General features: G+C 48.4%; 1 protein-coding gene across 1 annotated transcript in view; it reads right to left on the reverse strand.

The window, feature by feature from the left end:
- The window catches only part of Dync2i1 (dynein 2 intermediate chain 1), a 72,162-nt gene that overhangs the window by 19,611 nt on the left and 38,140 nt on the right, over positions 1–14,411 (reverse strand). The window contains exons 12-16 of the mRNA XM_047560423.1: positions 13,709–13,820; positions 10,807–10,895; positions 6,469–6,598; positions 3,815–3,987; positions 2,809–2,971 (exon numbers count right to left, since the gene is read on the reverse strand). Of these exons, the coding sequence (XP_047416379.1) occupies positions 2,809–2,971; positions 3,815–3,987; positions 6,469–6,598; positions 10,807–10,895; positions 13,709–13,820 (667 nt within the window). The remainder of the gene's footprint in view (positions 1–2,808; positions 2,972–3,814; positions 3,988–6,468; positions 6,599–10,806; positions 10,896–13,708; positions 13,821–14,411) is intronic.

A 14,411-nucleotide genomic window follows, 5' to 3' on the forward strand; every position in this document is an offset into this window, starting at 1 on the left:
ACAGACGCTGGTGAGGAGCCACTGCAGCCCAGCAGGACGCCTAGAACCAGCCTCTCACACAGACGCTGGTGAGGATCCACTGCAGCCCAGCAGGACACCCAGAACCAGCCTCTCACACAGACGCTGGTGAGGATCCACTGCAGCCCAGCAGGACACCCAGAACCAGCCTCTCACACAGACGCTGGTGAGGATCCACTGCAGCCCAGCAGGATGCCCAGAACCAGCCTCTCACACAGACGCTGGTGAGGAGCCACTGCAGCCCAGCAGGACACCCAGAACCAGCCTCTCACACAGACGCTGGTGAGGAGCCACTGCAGCCCAGCAGGACACCCAGAACCAGCCTCTCACACAGACGCTGGTGAGGAGCCACTGCAGCCCAGCAGGACACCCAGAACCAGCCTCTCACACAGACGCTGGTGAGGATCCACTGCAGCCCAGCAGGACACCCAGAACCAGCCTCTCACACAGACGCTGGTGAGGATGCGGCTCCAAGGAACACAGGAGGGAGCGCACAGCGGGGCTGCGTTGGCATAGTTTGACAGTTTCCCTCAAACTAAAGACTCGTGGACCATACTTTCCAGCAATTGAGCTCCCTGGTATTTCTTTGCCAAAGGAGTTGAAGACATGTCCACCTCAAGAGCAGTATGTTCATATTTATTTTTTCGAGAGTGAATGGGTAATCTGGGCTCCATCCACACAGTGAGATTTCACCCAGCAAAGTGAATAAACAGTGTATAAAGAATGTAAGAAAAAATGATTTAAATGAGCTATCAAGCCATAAAAAGACACAGAGGAAACTTAAATGCTTATTACTAAGGAAAGAAAGCACTCTGAAAAGGCTCGTGCTGAGTAATTCCAAGAGAACATTCTGGAAAAGACAAAACCAAGGGGACAATGAAAAGCACAGAGATGATCAGAAGCTAGGGGAACAAGAGGTGACAGGAGAGGTCTCAGCTGTAAACTGAGGTTCAACACAAAGTGCTGGATGTCCCACAGAGATGACCAGAAGCTAAGGGAGGGAGAGGTGACAGGAGAGGTCTCGGCCCTAAACTGTAAACACAGAGCAGACCTTGAAGGCAGCGGAAACAAGCTGATGAACAGAAAGGGAGGCCAGAAGAAGAGAGAAAAAAGAAGGAATGAAAAAGAAGCATGGGCCCAGAACTCCCTGCCCTCCAGAATCCCCTCCAAGAACAAGCAGGCCGCTCCATGGTCCTATTAAATAACTGGACTTTATATGCAAAAGAGCCGACCCCAACCGATACCCTCTCCATGCCCCAAACTAGCCAGCTGTGGAACACAGACCTACATGTGAGAGCTAAAGTCACACAACTTCTACCAGAAAACACAGGGGCATGTTGGCAAAGCAGTTAAACGAGCACAGAATCATAAAAGAAAAAGATGTGTAATTGAATTTCATCAAATTTAAAATGTCTCTGTCCTCCTAAGACAACATTATGAGAGAAGATGACCAGAATGGGACAACGCATTTACGAAACACCTGCCAGATGTACCCAGATGTACACAAAAACTCTCGAAACCCAAGAGTCCTGGACACAGCCCAGTGGTGAAGTCCTTGCTCAGTTTGTGCGAGGGCCCGGGTTTAATCCCCAGGACCGAAAAAAAAAATCTTAATAAGGAGACGATTCAATTCAAAAACCTTCCACAGATGTCACCGACAAAGACACTGGATGGTAAGTAAACAGCAGCCATTAAGGAAAGGAGGAGCACAGTGAGGGTGCCACACACTCGCCAGAACCCCCACCCCCAACGTCCGTGACGTGCTGGTGAGGATGCGGGTGACTGAAATCCCCACACCCGCAGCAACGCAAAATGGTAAGAGCACTTGGACAGGTTCCTGGGACAAACCTTATTCACAGTCACCAACAACTGGAATCAATCTCAGTCCAACAGCTGCAGAGTGGCCCGAGGGACGTGGAACATCTACACAAGGGACATGGTTCAGCAAAGCAGTGAGCTTCCGCAACACACAGCAGCACAGGAGTCAACGCACAACTACCACGTGAGTCCACTGCTCTGGCATCTGCACAACGCAGAACCAGAGGGACAGAAAACAGATCAGGGGCCGGGAGGACCAGAGAGATGCGAAGCCCAGGTATCGGTGTGGTGTGGCGTGCCCCCAAGCGTGAAGACAGAAAAGACAGGGACCGGAGAGCCTGGACGCGTGAGTGAGGAGCGCTGGCTGAACCACGCCAGCAGGGCTCCAGCCCCTGTGGGGTGGCGCTGCGGCATCAGGTCCGACAGTGGTCTGGGGCAGCCCGCCCGAGCAGTCAGTGGGGCCTCGCGCGTCACCTTCCTGAGCAGCAGGGACTCAGGTTCTCATGACAAGTTGGTGAGCAGGCAGGCACAGGGCCTGGAGAGAGAGCTGGCCCTAGGAGATGACAGCCATACGCTGCAGTGGCGGGGGCGGGAGAGCGGTCAGCGTTGGGGAGGGGCCACTCTGCTCCTGTCGTCCGGGAGGGGCGACCATCCGTTTCCACTCCAAGCGCTCGTGCACCATGCCACAGGTGCACCCGCCAACAAACTTCAGCTCGCCTAAACCCACAAGTCACTGTGCTGGGGATTTTAGGGACTCCACAGATATAACATGAAGGAGAAATCCAATCCTTCTCGGCCGCTGGGTAAGGACCACCTAAATGAATATTTCTTTCTATTCATCACGTGCCTCCCTTGCCCACGGGGAACAGCCCATCCCTGACAATCTGAACAAATAAATGCCAACGAATCCAAAGCTTGTGTCAGCTCTGGCGTGGCTTTCCAGAGCACAGGCTCGGCAGACACGACACTGACCGGTGGAAAACGTGGCTGTCCGCAAGGTCCAGAAACAATCGCTCAGCTTCACACAGTGGTGTATCCTAGAGTCCTCTCTCAGGTCCCACACGACCACGGAGCCATGCACTGTCCCAGCAAACAGCAAAAATGCTTTATAAGGGCCGAAGCAGCAGCATGTGACCTGCAAGGAAACACACCAGGACCTGATGCTGGACAGGAGAGCACTGGGCTCACAGCAGCCGGATCAGCTCATGCAACCCTGGCACCTGTTCGCTTGCCGAGAGACGTCCCCAGGTAGCCGTCACTGGGAGGCTGCAAGACACAGTGGAACACAGATCCCTGCACATAGATAAAACTCTTAATCTCCTGAAATGGACAGTAGGGACAACTGTCCTGGTGTAGGACTGCAGTGACCACAGGGTGTCCACACAGACTTGGACATAAGAGATGCTCAACTGTCACCTCCTCTCAACATGATTCACTGGCCTCTGAAAAGGACCATTCCACTGTTAGTCACCCATCTACACCCTGTGTTGCAGAAAGTTTTGACATTCAAGCCCCTAAAACTGGTACCTGTAAAAGTTATTCCTCTCTAGAGCTTTGGGAGAAATCAAGGAACACATAATTAGGACATTTTCCTAACCAAAAAGGACGTGACTGTGAAGGGGCAGCTCCTCCTGTGGACTGCGAGTAGCCAGGAGCAGAGACACGTGAAGGAGGGCACGCTCCAAGTAGTGATGGGGTGCAAAACGACTTCAAGAAATCTCAGGCCCTTGGGGACCTTGACAGTCCAGGATCCACACAGCACAAGCCAAAGAGGGTCCCAGGGTCCCAGTGGTGTGCCCAGGTCGGCCAACACGTCCAGTAGGCCCAGAACTACACTCATTTCCGAGTCTTGACTGGTCAAGAGGCTCTGTGACACCTGGGATTCTCAGGCTGAGCTGATCCTGTGAACTAAGGAGTCTAGAGCTGAGGGCAGCGGGGACACGGGCAGCAGCCGTGTCCTCTCCTCTCCTGTGTGTACCTTGGACTCACATATCAGGACCTTCTGGGGCCCTGAAGGCTGCCAGATGTCCCAGACACAGAGGATGTATCTGTGGTCCAGCAGCTGGGCAGAGGCCTTCGCAGGTAAATCGTGTACAGAGACCACAGTTTGCCTCTGAACTCGAGAGGCATGCAAGCAGGATACTTTTCGACCTGGGGAAAAGATAAGAAAAGTATTTTTGCATTTTATCAATTTGCCGGAATCCATGTTAAATTAACATACCCCAGAACACTCAAATAAATTTCAACTTAAAGAAGAAACAAACAGAACACACACAAAATCTGGGCTTGATAATGGCACAGCCTATACCTAAACACCAGGTCAAAGGTGAGCATGCTTCGGGTGAGAGTGACCTCCCAGGCTGGCCAGGCAGCCGAGCAGCACGCCTTCTCTCAGTCACAAGCACTTTACGCAGGTACCTGAGCTTGTGCTTAGGAGTCAGTAGCTCAGGTGGGAGGCACTGGCATGAGCTAAGTGGATCCCCTGTTAGGACACTACCCTTAGGAACCTCAGCTCTCTCACAACAGCCTTCCGGGGCACATGGCAGAATATTCTCTTCCAATGTGAGGCAGAGCTGAGCTCTGCTCTAGATGCTGCTTGATTCTAGTGAAAGACCCAATTCTAGGCTTCCCTGTTGGTGGAGTTTACTGTGCCCACAAGTCAGCAGGAGATGCTGACAGAAGGGAAGAGGCTGGGATGTCAGGTAAGAGCTGCGGTCACAGATGAGACAGCACTGCACGGAGGTACGTGGTGAACAGAGAGGACTGTGCCCAGATTACTGAGTCATGTGCATATCACACCCACGGATGCCACGGCCCACGACATCCACACCTGGGTCACGCAAACCCCTGGGTCACCCCTTCACAGGCATGCGGGCACAGCCCTCCTGGTCTCTCCACAAGCAAACTCTAGTTCCTTCTCCAGAAAAAGTGTCACAACATCTGTGCTTCTTAACCATTTAACATGTGTAGAACCTGCCACCATCTTCTGTATTTTTTTGCATGCTGTGCTGGGACTGCACCCAGGAGCTCTGTGGACTGAAGGGCAGTTTTCAGCAGTGGTTCCCAGGAACACGTGTTGGAGGTCAGCAGCAAGCCTGCCCCTGCCCCCACAACACCCTGCCCGGCTCTATGCCCAGCCTTCACAGCCCCTGCAGCCTGCCTTCTCTTTTTCACCCAGGGAGGCCTTCTCTACCAGAAGCTGTCTTCGTTTTTCTCCGTGGAACACATCCCTTTCTAACAGGTCACAGGTCACTGGCTAGCAATCTGCAGTCTATCTGATCTACCAGCACCTAAGTCCCAGGAGGGCAGGATTCCTGCCCACTCACTGCTGAATCCATCCTGCCACGGTGCCTAGGACACTACACACTGAATCCTCCCCCAGGGACATGAGCTTTAAGAGCGACAACGGCAGTGAGCAGATTCCATGGAGGCTGAAACATCACTGCATCGCACCAAGACTGGGAGATAGTGAGGCAAATCCTAAGTTCACGAAGGTGAGACAACCCACCCATTCTGTCAGATCCTTCTTCCCTGCCTCATTTTCCTTCTTTTATTTCAATATTCATTTTACTAAAACATAAAAATTAGCAAACCAGAAAAACCCTCTCTGCATACATGAGCTGTTATGCGGATTCTAGACTCAGGTGTGATCAAGGTTCTCTGTGTCTGCTGGCACTCTGCTCTGCATCGGCTCCCGACATAGCGCAGTTTAGTCTACGTCTCCGTGCGTGCTAAGGGCTGGGGATATAGCTCTGGTGGTACAGTGCGTGCCTCACATGCACAAAGCCCTGGGTTCAATCCCAGTACCACACACACAAAAAAATAGTACAACTTATTCTAAATCAACATAAGTTTTGCAAACCTTTAGGGACAGAAGAATGAACATGATGCAACCTACAAACAGCAGGCCGAAGGGAAGACGTTTTCAGAAAAGCAGCCCCGACTGCTCGGCCTTGCGCTGCCTGGGAGCATGTTCAGAGCCCGATCTCCTGAAGAGACGCTACGTGGAGGCTCTTCCCCCACAAACCTGGACCACAAAGGCCACAGGCTGGACATGCTCTTCAAAGGTAAAACATCATTAGTAAAGACGTTTAAAGTGGTCTTTGTGACTTCAGTTTGTTTAAACTAGTTTAATTACAAGCAAATATAGTTTCTTTGATATGATGATCCTTTGTTTAGCATTTACTTTTTATAACCATGACTTGACTTAAATGGGTGCAAAAGAACATTTGTGTCAAAAGATGAGTGTCTCACATCTACGTCTAAGTGAACAACACAGCATCCTCACATCACTCTAACTGCTTCCGTTAGAGAAATAGAAAGAAAACGAGTGGAGGAAAAAGACTCTCGAATGAAAACAAATGTGGAAAACCTCAGTTAATGATTTCATTATCTAAGTCTCCATAGGCCATCTTCTAATCAGCATAAGGAAATTGCTAATCATAAATTTGACATACCTATTTTGGAAAAAACCCTAGATACTCACTTTCCAGTGTGGCGGAAATAAAGTCTGTCTCTGCTTTATGTACAATAAATTCTATCACATTAAAATAGAATGTAAAGTTAAAGATCATTCCATAAACATAGATGTTTAGTGGCTGGACTTAAAAACAAACTCAATAGACCCCTTACCTTCAAGAAACGGCAGGCTAGTGTTCAACTGAGAAGAGCTATCGCTAATGCAGAGAGTGTTGCCTTCAGCCCCGAGGGTCCAGCTGGGTCCAGCAGCCAAGCGGTCCTCTTCAAGCAAAACGGCAACCACCTTGCAAAGACGCGGAGCAAACATTACAACAAAGAGGTTCACAATGCAAAGGCGAGGCACAAAGCAACTCACTGAGACCCTGTCTCCAAAGAAATACAAAAAAGCAATGGAGAGGTGGCTCAGTGATTAAGTGCCCCTGAGTTCAATGCCTGGTACACGCCCCAAAATATGTACGGCTCTTTCTTCATAATAAGAGAAATTGAGAGAAGATCAAAACATACAAATGCCAATGAAGAGCCATACTTTTATCATACATGTTGTTTTTTGATGAAATACAGTGCTGATAATCAATGAAGAAGAAAACTCAAAATATGAAATACCCTTCAACCACACACCTGAAGAATAATCAGAGAAAACGGCTCTCTTTTTCACTGGGTTTATGAATCAGCACAAAATAATTACAACTAACCTGAAGGATTTGATAGAGATCAGAGACAAAAAAAAAAAAAAAAAAACAGAAAAAGGTGAAGAGAGATGAAAGAAATCTTTAATAAGAACACACAGAACCAAAAAAACAGGAAGATGCTCCATATGCGTGACCTCAAAACACGTTCTACAGTCACGTAGGAACAGAGAGAAAATTCCCAGTGAACAACAGAAGCACTCACAGAAGAGCAAGGCAGGCAGCAACGGACGGCAAAGTTAGAGAGAGACCTGAGGGAGGCAGAGGGAGGAGGGAGGCTGAGGGAGGCAGAGGGAGGAGGGAGGCTGAGGGAGGCAGAGGGAGGAGGGAGGCTGAGGGAAGCAGAGGGAGGAGGGAGGGCTGAGGGAAGCAGAGGGAGGAGGGAGGGTTGAGGGAAGCAGAGGGGAGAAGGGAGGGTTGAGGGAAGCAGAGGGGAGGAGGGAGGGTTGAGGGAAGCAGAGGGGAGGAGGGAGGGCTGAGGAAAAGCTGAGGGAAGTAGAGGGGAGGAGGGAGGCTGAGGGAAGCAGAGGGGAGGAGGGAGGGTTGAGGGAAGCAGAGGGAGGAGGGAGGGCTGAGGGAAGCAGAGGGAGGAGGGAGGGTTGAGGGAAGCAGAGGGAGGAGGGAGGGCTGAGGGAAGCAGAGGGAGGAGGGAGGGTTGAGGGAAGCAGAGGGAGGAGGGAGGGCTGAGGGAAGCAAAGAGGAGGAGGAGGGCTGAGGGAAGCAGAGGGAGGAGGGAGAGCTGAGGAAAAGCTGAGGGAAGCAGAGGGGAGGAGGGAGAGCTGAGGAAAAACTGAGGGAAGCAGAGGGGAGGAGGGAGAGCTGAGGAAAAGCTGAGGGAAGCAGAGGGGAGGAGGGAGAGCTGAGGAAAAACTGAGGGAAGCAGAGGGGAGGAGGGAGAGCTGAGGAAAAGCTGAGGGAAGCAGAGGGGAGGAGGGAGGGCTGAGGAGACCTGAGGGAAGCAGAGGGGAGGAGGGAGAGCTGAGGAAAAACTGAGGGAAGCAGAGGGAGGAGGGAGAGCTGAGGGAAGCGGAGGAGGAGAGCTGAGGGAAGCAGAGGGGAGGAGGGAGGGTTGAGGGAAGCAGAGGGGAGGAGGGAGAGCTGAGGGAAGCAGAGGGGAGGAGGGAGAGCTGAGGAAAAGCTGAGGGAAGCAGAGGGGAGGAGGGAGAGCTGAGGAAAAACTGAGGGAAGCAGAGGGGAGGAGGGAGGGCTGAGGAAAAGCTGAGGGAAGCAGAGGGGAGGAGGGAGGCTGAGGGAAGCAGAGGGAGGAGGGAGGGCTGAGGAGACCTGAGGGAAGCAGAGGGAGGAGGGAGAGCTGAGGGAAACAGAGGGGAGGAGGAGGACTGAGGAAAAACTGAGGGAAGCAGAGGGGAGGAGGGAGGGCTGAGGAAAAGCTGAGGGAAGCAGAGGGGAGGAGGGAGAGCTAAGGAAAGCTGAGGGAAGCAGAGGGGAGGAGGGAGGGCTGAGGGAAGCAGAGGGAGGAGGGAGGGCTGAGGGAAGCAGAGGGGAGGAGGGAGAGCTGAGGGAAGCAGAGGGGAGGAGGGAGAGCTGAGGAAAAGCTGAGGGAAGCAGAGGGGAGGAGGGAGAGCTGAGGGAAGCAGAGGGAGGAGGGAGGGCTGAGGGAAGCAAAGGGGAGGAGGGAGAGCTGAGGGAAGCAGAGGGGAGGAGGGAGAGCTGAGGAAAAGCTGAGGGAAGCAGAGGGGAGGAGGGAGAGCTGAGGGAAGCAGAGGGGAGGAGGGAGGGCTGAGGAAAAACTGAGGGAAGCAGAGGGGAGGAGGGAGAGCTGAGGAAAAACTGAGGGAAGCAGAGGGGAGGAGGGAGGGCTGAGGAAAAGCTGAGGGAAGCAGAGGGGAGGAGGGAGAGCTGAGGAAAAACTGAGGGAAGCAGAGGGGAGGAGGGAGGGCTGAGGAAAAACTGAGGGAAGCAGAGGAAGGAGGGAGAGCTGAGGGAAGCAGAGGGGAGGAAGGAGAGCTGAGGAAAAGCTGAGGGAAGCAGAGGGAGGAGGGAGAGCTGAGGGAAGCAGAGGGGAGGAGGGAGAGCTGAGGAAAAGCTGAGGGAAGCAGAGGGAGGAGGGAGGGCTGAGGGAAGCAGAGGGGAGGAGGGAGAGCTGAGGAAAAGCTGAGGGAAGCAGAGGGAGGAGGGAGAGCTGAGGGAAGCAGAGGGGAGGAGGGAGAGCTGAGGAAAAGCTGAGGGAAGCAGAGGGGAGGAGGGAGAGCTGAGGAAAAACTGAGGGAAGCAGAGGGGAGGAGGGAGGGCTGAGGAAAAGCTGAGGGAAGCAGAGGGAGGAGGGAGGCTGAGGGAAACAGAGGGGAGGAGGAGGACTGAGGAAAAGCTGAGGGAAGCAGAGGGAGGAGGGAGAGCTGAGGGAAGCAGAGGGGAGGAGGGAGGGCTGAGGAGACCTGAGGGAAGCAGAGGGGAGGAGGGAGGGCTGAGGGAAGCAGAGGGGAGGAGGGAGGGCTGAGGGAAGCAGAGGGAGGAGGGAGGGCTGAGGGAAGCAGAGGGAGGAGGGAGAGCTGAGGGAAACAGAGGGGAGGAGGGAGGGCTGAGGAAAAGCTGAGGGAAGCAGAGGGGAGGAGGGAGAGCTGAGGGAAGCAGAGGGGAGGAGGGAGGCTGAGGGAAGCAGAGGGAGGAGGGAGGCTGAGGGAAGCAGAGGGAGGAGGGAGGGCTGAGGGAAGCAGAGGGAGGAGGGAGAGCTGAGGGAAGCAGAGGGGAGGAGGGAGGCTGAGGGAAGCAGAGGGAGGAGGGAGGCTGAGGGAAGCAGAGGGAGGAAGGCAGTTCCCAGAACAGGAGAACTGTGGTGATGCCCCAGGTGGCTCTCGCGTGCATATTTGCCGGTGAAATCAGGATGACTGCATTCCGATTTCCACATCTTCCTTTTTGTGTGCATCCCATCTTTTTCTTCACCTCATGTTTACAAGTGTTGGGTCTTAATCCCAAGAAGTTTATACTCACCAATAATTTGATCATACAAAAAAATTGTGAAACGTGATCATCGTTTCAATCCCCAGATCCCAGTGACAGTGGCTCTGGGATGGAGTGTCTACCACGTCTTCAGTAACTCCTGATTCCGTACCCGTCCAGTCAAACGCCACAGCCACGGTCTGCACTGCAGTTCTGCTCTTATTTACTGTGAGCTCATATAACGAATTTATGAAACTGACAAAATCTGAAGACCGACTTCCAATTTTAATATTTTAGATATTATTCTTAATTATTTTTAAGAAATCCTTGTTGTTAGTGGCTTTATAGGACAGGACAGTTTACGGAAGGATATTTGGGATGACTGTGACTAGTTACTCATCGGTCGGTGCAGGCTTGAGGGAAATGAGGAAGATATGTCGAACCAGGCAAACTCTCCGTGCGGTGACAGTTAATGATGGACACGGAGCTTCACAATACTATTCCATTCCTTCGTATGTATTTTTAAAATTTCCAAGTAAGGTTTAAAAATCATGAGTTTTTATTATCTTCAAATATCCTAGATTGAAGCTCTTTTTACCAACTTAATATTTTGGTTTTTAGTCTATATTTATTTTAAAATATAAGAAACTACTATTAAAATACAGAATGTAGATAGCTCTATCGGTGGTATATCAATACCTACATGCTGTCATTTTGCATGGAGGGTTTAATAAATCTAACTCTAATATTTTGTTTGAAAAGAACACTTGAAAATAAATACCTGATTCTGGTGTATCTAAGCCGTAAAAGCTCCAAGGTTTCCACAGTTCCTTTATTTCTAATGCAACTTTATGCACTCACACATACAATGTAGAGTGTATAACAGAACATACAACGTAGAGTTTACCTGACATGCTGCCCGGAGAAAGCTGGATAATCTTGGAGTGTCAATCCTTGGTACAACTGTAGCATCAAAGATATCTTGTTCTTTACTACCTAAGAAACATATTATAGCAAATCAATACAATAAAGTGGTCATACCTTTAAATCTTTGAGTTCAAGGAGGTGTTACAAATGAACAGTAACAATCCTGAAGAAAAATCAGAAAAATTGGCATTATATCCTACAGATGCATTAGTCATTTTTTTCTAGAAATAACTACATATTGTTTATAGGAAGTCTGTAAATTGAACCTTATTTAAATATCTTAAGAAAAGTCATTAAAAGGAACTAATTTATTATCCAAGTGTTTGAACATTTCTAATTCAAAATTCAAAATCTGAAACACTTATGGTCCTAAGCATTTAAGACAAAGAAAACTCACCTGCATTACTTTCTTAAGGTAAGGTCCACCTGAGGAAAGAGAGCAGTATAATTCCCTGCCATACGGAGAAAATTCCTCAAGAAAAATAATCAACCAGTAATATATTCAACATGTAAATAGCTGCAAAGAACCTAGCAGAAGCCATGTACTCCAAGGACCTTGGTCTGTGTTGAAGGACTCGTTGCAGACGGCACCTAAGGAGCGAACACTCTACGCTGAAGAGGACAGGCCCTGCAGTGTGTGGGGGACGGCTGCGGCCCTGAGGCCGTGGTCAGAGCCCTGGCCCTTCCCCTCTTGTTACAAGTCCCAGTCAGGCACCAGACAGGCCTCCAGGTTTAGACCTTCGTACAGTTCAGCAGCTCCAACTTTGTCATTACCAAACTTATTCTACTTCTTTTAAAGAATATTGTGTATTTCCATATTCTTATACTAAGATCCACACCAAAGAGAAACACATAATAAGAAGGACAAGAAAGGAAATAAGTTTTTTAAAAACAGAAAGAGAGGAAATAAGTAAAAATAAAACAAAAAGGTCTGTCCCGTGGTGGGGCAGCCCTCACATGGTGTGGGGTGACTGGGAGTGACCCCAGAAAGGCCCGTGGGAGACAGGGAGGAGAGGAGCGTGCAGATGCCCACCAGCATCCTCGTCACAGCCCTCCGCTCCCCACCAGGAGTGGGAAGTAGAAATAAAACCAAAAGGGAGGGAGGCGTGGAGGCAGGAGCAGGCGGAGCGTGGCCAAGAGGTCTCTCATCGCAGGGATCACTGACTGAATGACAGACGGCTTTACTGGCCTCGCAGGAGCCTTGCACTCCTTTTCAAATGTTACCAAGCAAGATAATTATAGTGAAGAAGTAGCTGACTTAAAGCTGAAGTAATCCAAACTTCATGAACAAGTTTTAGATTTGGGACTGACATGGAACAAAATTCAAAAAAAAATTTTGAATGAAAACCTGGACAAGAGTAAAATGCAAAGTATAAATGAAGACTTAAAAGACAGATTACAAGCTGCAAAACAAATAGCTGGAACAGATAATGGGAGAGAAGCAACTGAAAGTGGGGCTGCATTTCTCTTTAAGACCTTTCACGTGACGGATTCTGTCGGTCACACGGAGACAAAGGCTGTCAAGCAGAGAGATGTTTGGCCCCTTCCATCATCATCTGCCACTAGAGCTAAAATGCCACTGATCGAATCATTTCTCATTTTAATCAAGATGATCCTACTGCTCTTGTCCAGATGACAGAAATGAATCTAGTGATAGATTATTTTTTGATAAAAATTTAGCATTTTCATTTGACATGCATGATCTGAACCACTTTGATGAACTGCCAATTAATGGTGAAACCCAGAAAACTATAAGCTTGGATTACAAGAAGTTTCTGAATGAACATTTTCAGGAGCATTCCACCCCAGGGACCAACCTGTGGAAAAAACTAACGGCTCCTTTTTGTGGTGTGAAATTGAGAAATACCCAGATGCAACTTTGAAGGAAATGACTGGCGCACCAAGAGTGGAAGACCTTTGCTGCACTTCATGTGACACGACCACTTCTGTTCAGAGTGGCGATGAACTTCAGGATGAGGTATGGCGGAGGCTATTGGAATTTCATATAAGTGTGAACAATCTTAATGAAACGGGCTTTTAAAATTTGTGTGTGTGTGTGCATGTTGTGTGTGCATGCACGCACACTGTAATTGAACATAGGGCCTACAGCATGCTGAGCCCAAACTGTACCACTCAGTAGCAGTTCAAACCCGGGGGCATTTAACCACTGAGCTACCTCCCCATCTCTTAGGGTCTAAGTTGCTGAGGCTGACTTCGAACTTCTGATCCACCTGCCTCAGCCTTCTGAACCATTGGGATTACAGGCGTGAGCCACTGTGCCTGGCTCAAAATTACTTTTTTAAACAGATAGTTAGCAAAGAAAGTTCTCTCTTAGTGTTATGCTGTAGTATTCAATTAGATAGCCAGTAGTTTTACAGAGCAGGCATGTATATAATTTTCCAGTGGGTAGTTACAAAATGTCAGAATAATGAATACTGGAAGAGTTATAAGGTAGTAGTTGAGACTTTGTGTGAGTTATTGGGACAGTCCTGTTTAAATCTCTTGTCCCAATGTAATAATTAGTACATTTACTCTGAGAAGAACATAGGTTTCAATGATAAATTATATGGTCGTTCTAGTAACAACACTGAACAGTATTTTATATTTCTAAGAGTTCTGTGAATGAGAAAAATAAACTTCAAAATATTAGAAAATTTATCCACATATTAAATTACTTAATGATTTAGAAAAGGTTTTTACTTATTTCTATGTTTGAAACAGTAACTTGAAAAACAGATTGATCTAGAAAAAACTGGATTGATATTTTAGATCACTTGTTTAATAAAGTATAGTATCTTTATAAGTTTAAAAAAATAAAATAAAATAAAACAAAAATATTGTTAACACAGCAGACATTCAACACTCAGTAGCAAAGTTATTACCTCCAGATACAATGGCACCTTCTCCCGGATGCTGGGTCCACACATCCCTGGTCTCTATGTCTTCAGTCTGAGTGTCTCTTTCAACATTATCTTCATTATACTGAACATATGCCTTAGAGCAAAGGTATGATGGAATTAACATCTGGTCTCAATTTCAGAGCAAACTGTCATTTGATGAAAATGACAATTATAATTTCTAACTACAATTTAATAATAATTAATTATAATTTAATTATAATTTTTTCTGTTTATGTCAGAAATAAGAATCATGGCATAAATAACAATCATGCAAAGGTTGCTTGTGTCCAGAACATCTGACAAATATAGGTCTAATTTTCAAAAGTATTTCCAAAGTGTCACATCAAACAATGTAGCTTTATTTTGAAAACACTACTACCTAGCCCACACACCTACTATTCAAAATGTTCTGGCTTCACAAAACCAAACATAATTTTTGTATTTCAAAAAGGTAGCATACTTTAATAAAGGCAACTTTGTTACTAATCTCTTTGAGATGAGAGAAACAGGCAAAGAAATTAGATAATCCACTGAAGGTCAGAATGAATGAGCTGCAAGTCTAGCTTCCTTGGTTCACACTGTGGCCTTCCGGCTGTAAACAGCATACTCAGAACAAGTGCACCAAATAGATCTGGCAAGACTGATGGGACCAATAATGGACATAAGAAAAATGGAAGACAGGATG

This window comes from Sciurus carolinensis, chromosome 8, assembly GCF_902686445.1.
Source record: "Sciurus carolinensis chromosome 8, mSciCar1.2, whole genome shotgun sequence".
NCBI classification, from domain to species: Eukaryota; Metazoa; Chordata; class Mammalia; order Rodentia; family Sciuridae; genus Sciurus; species Sciurus carolinensis.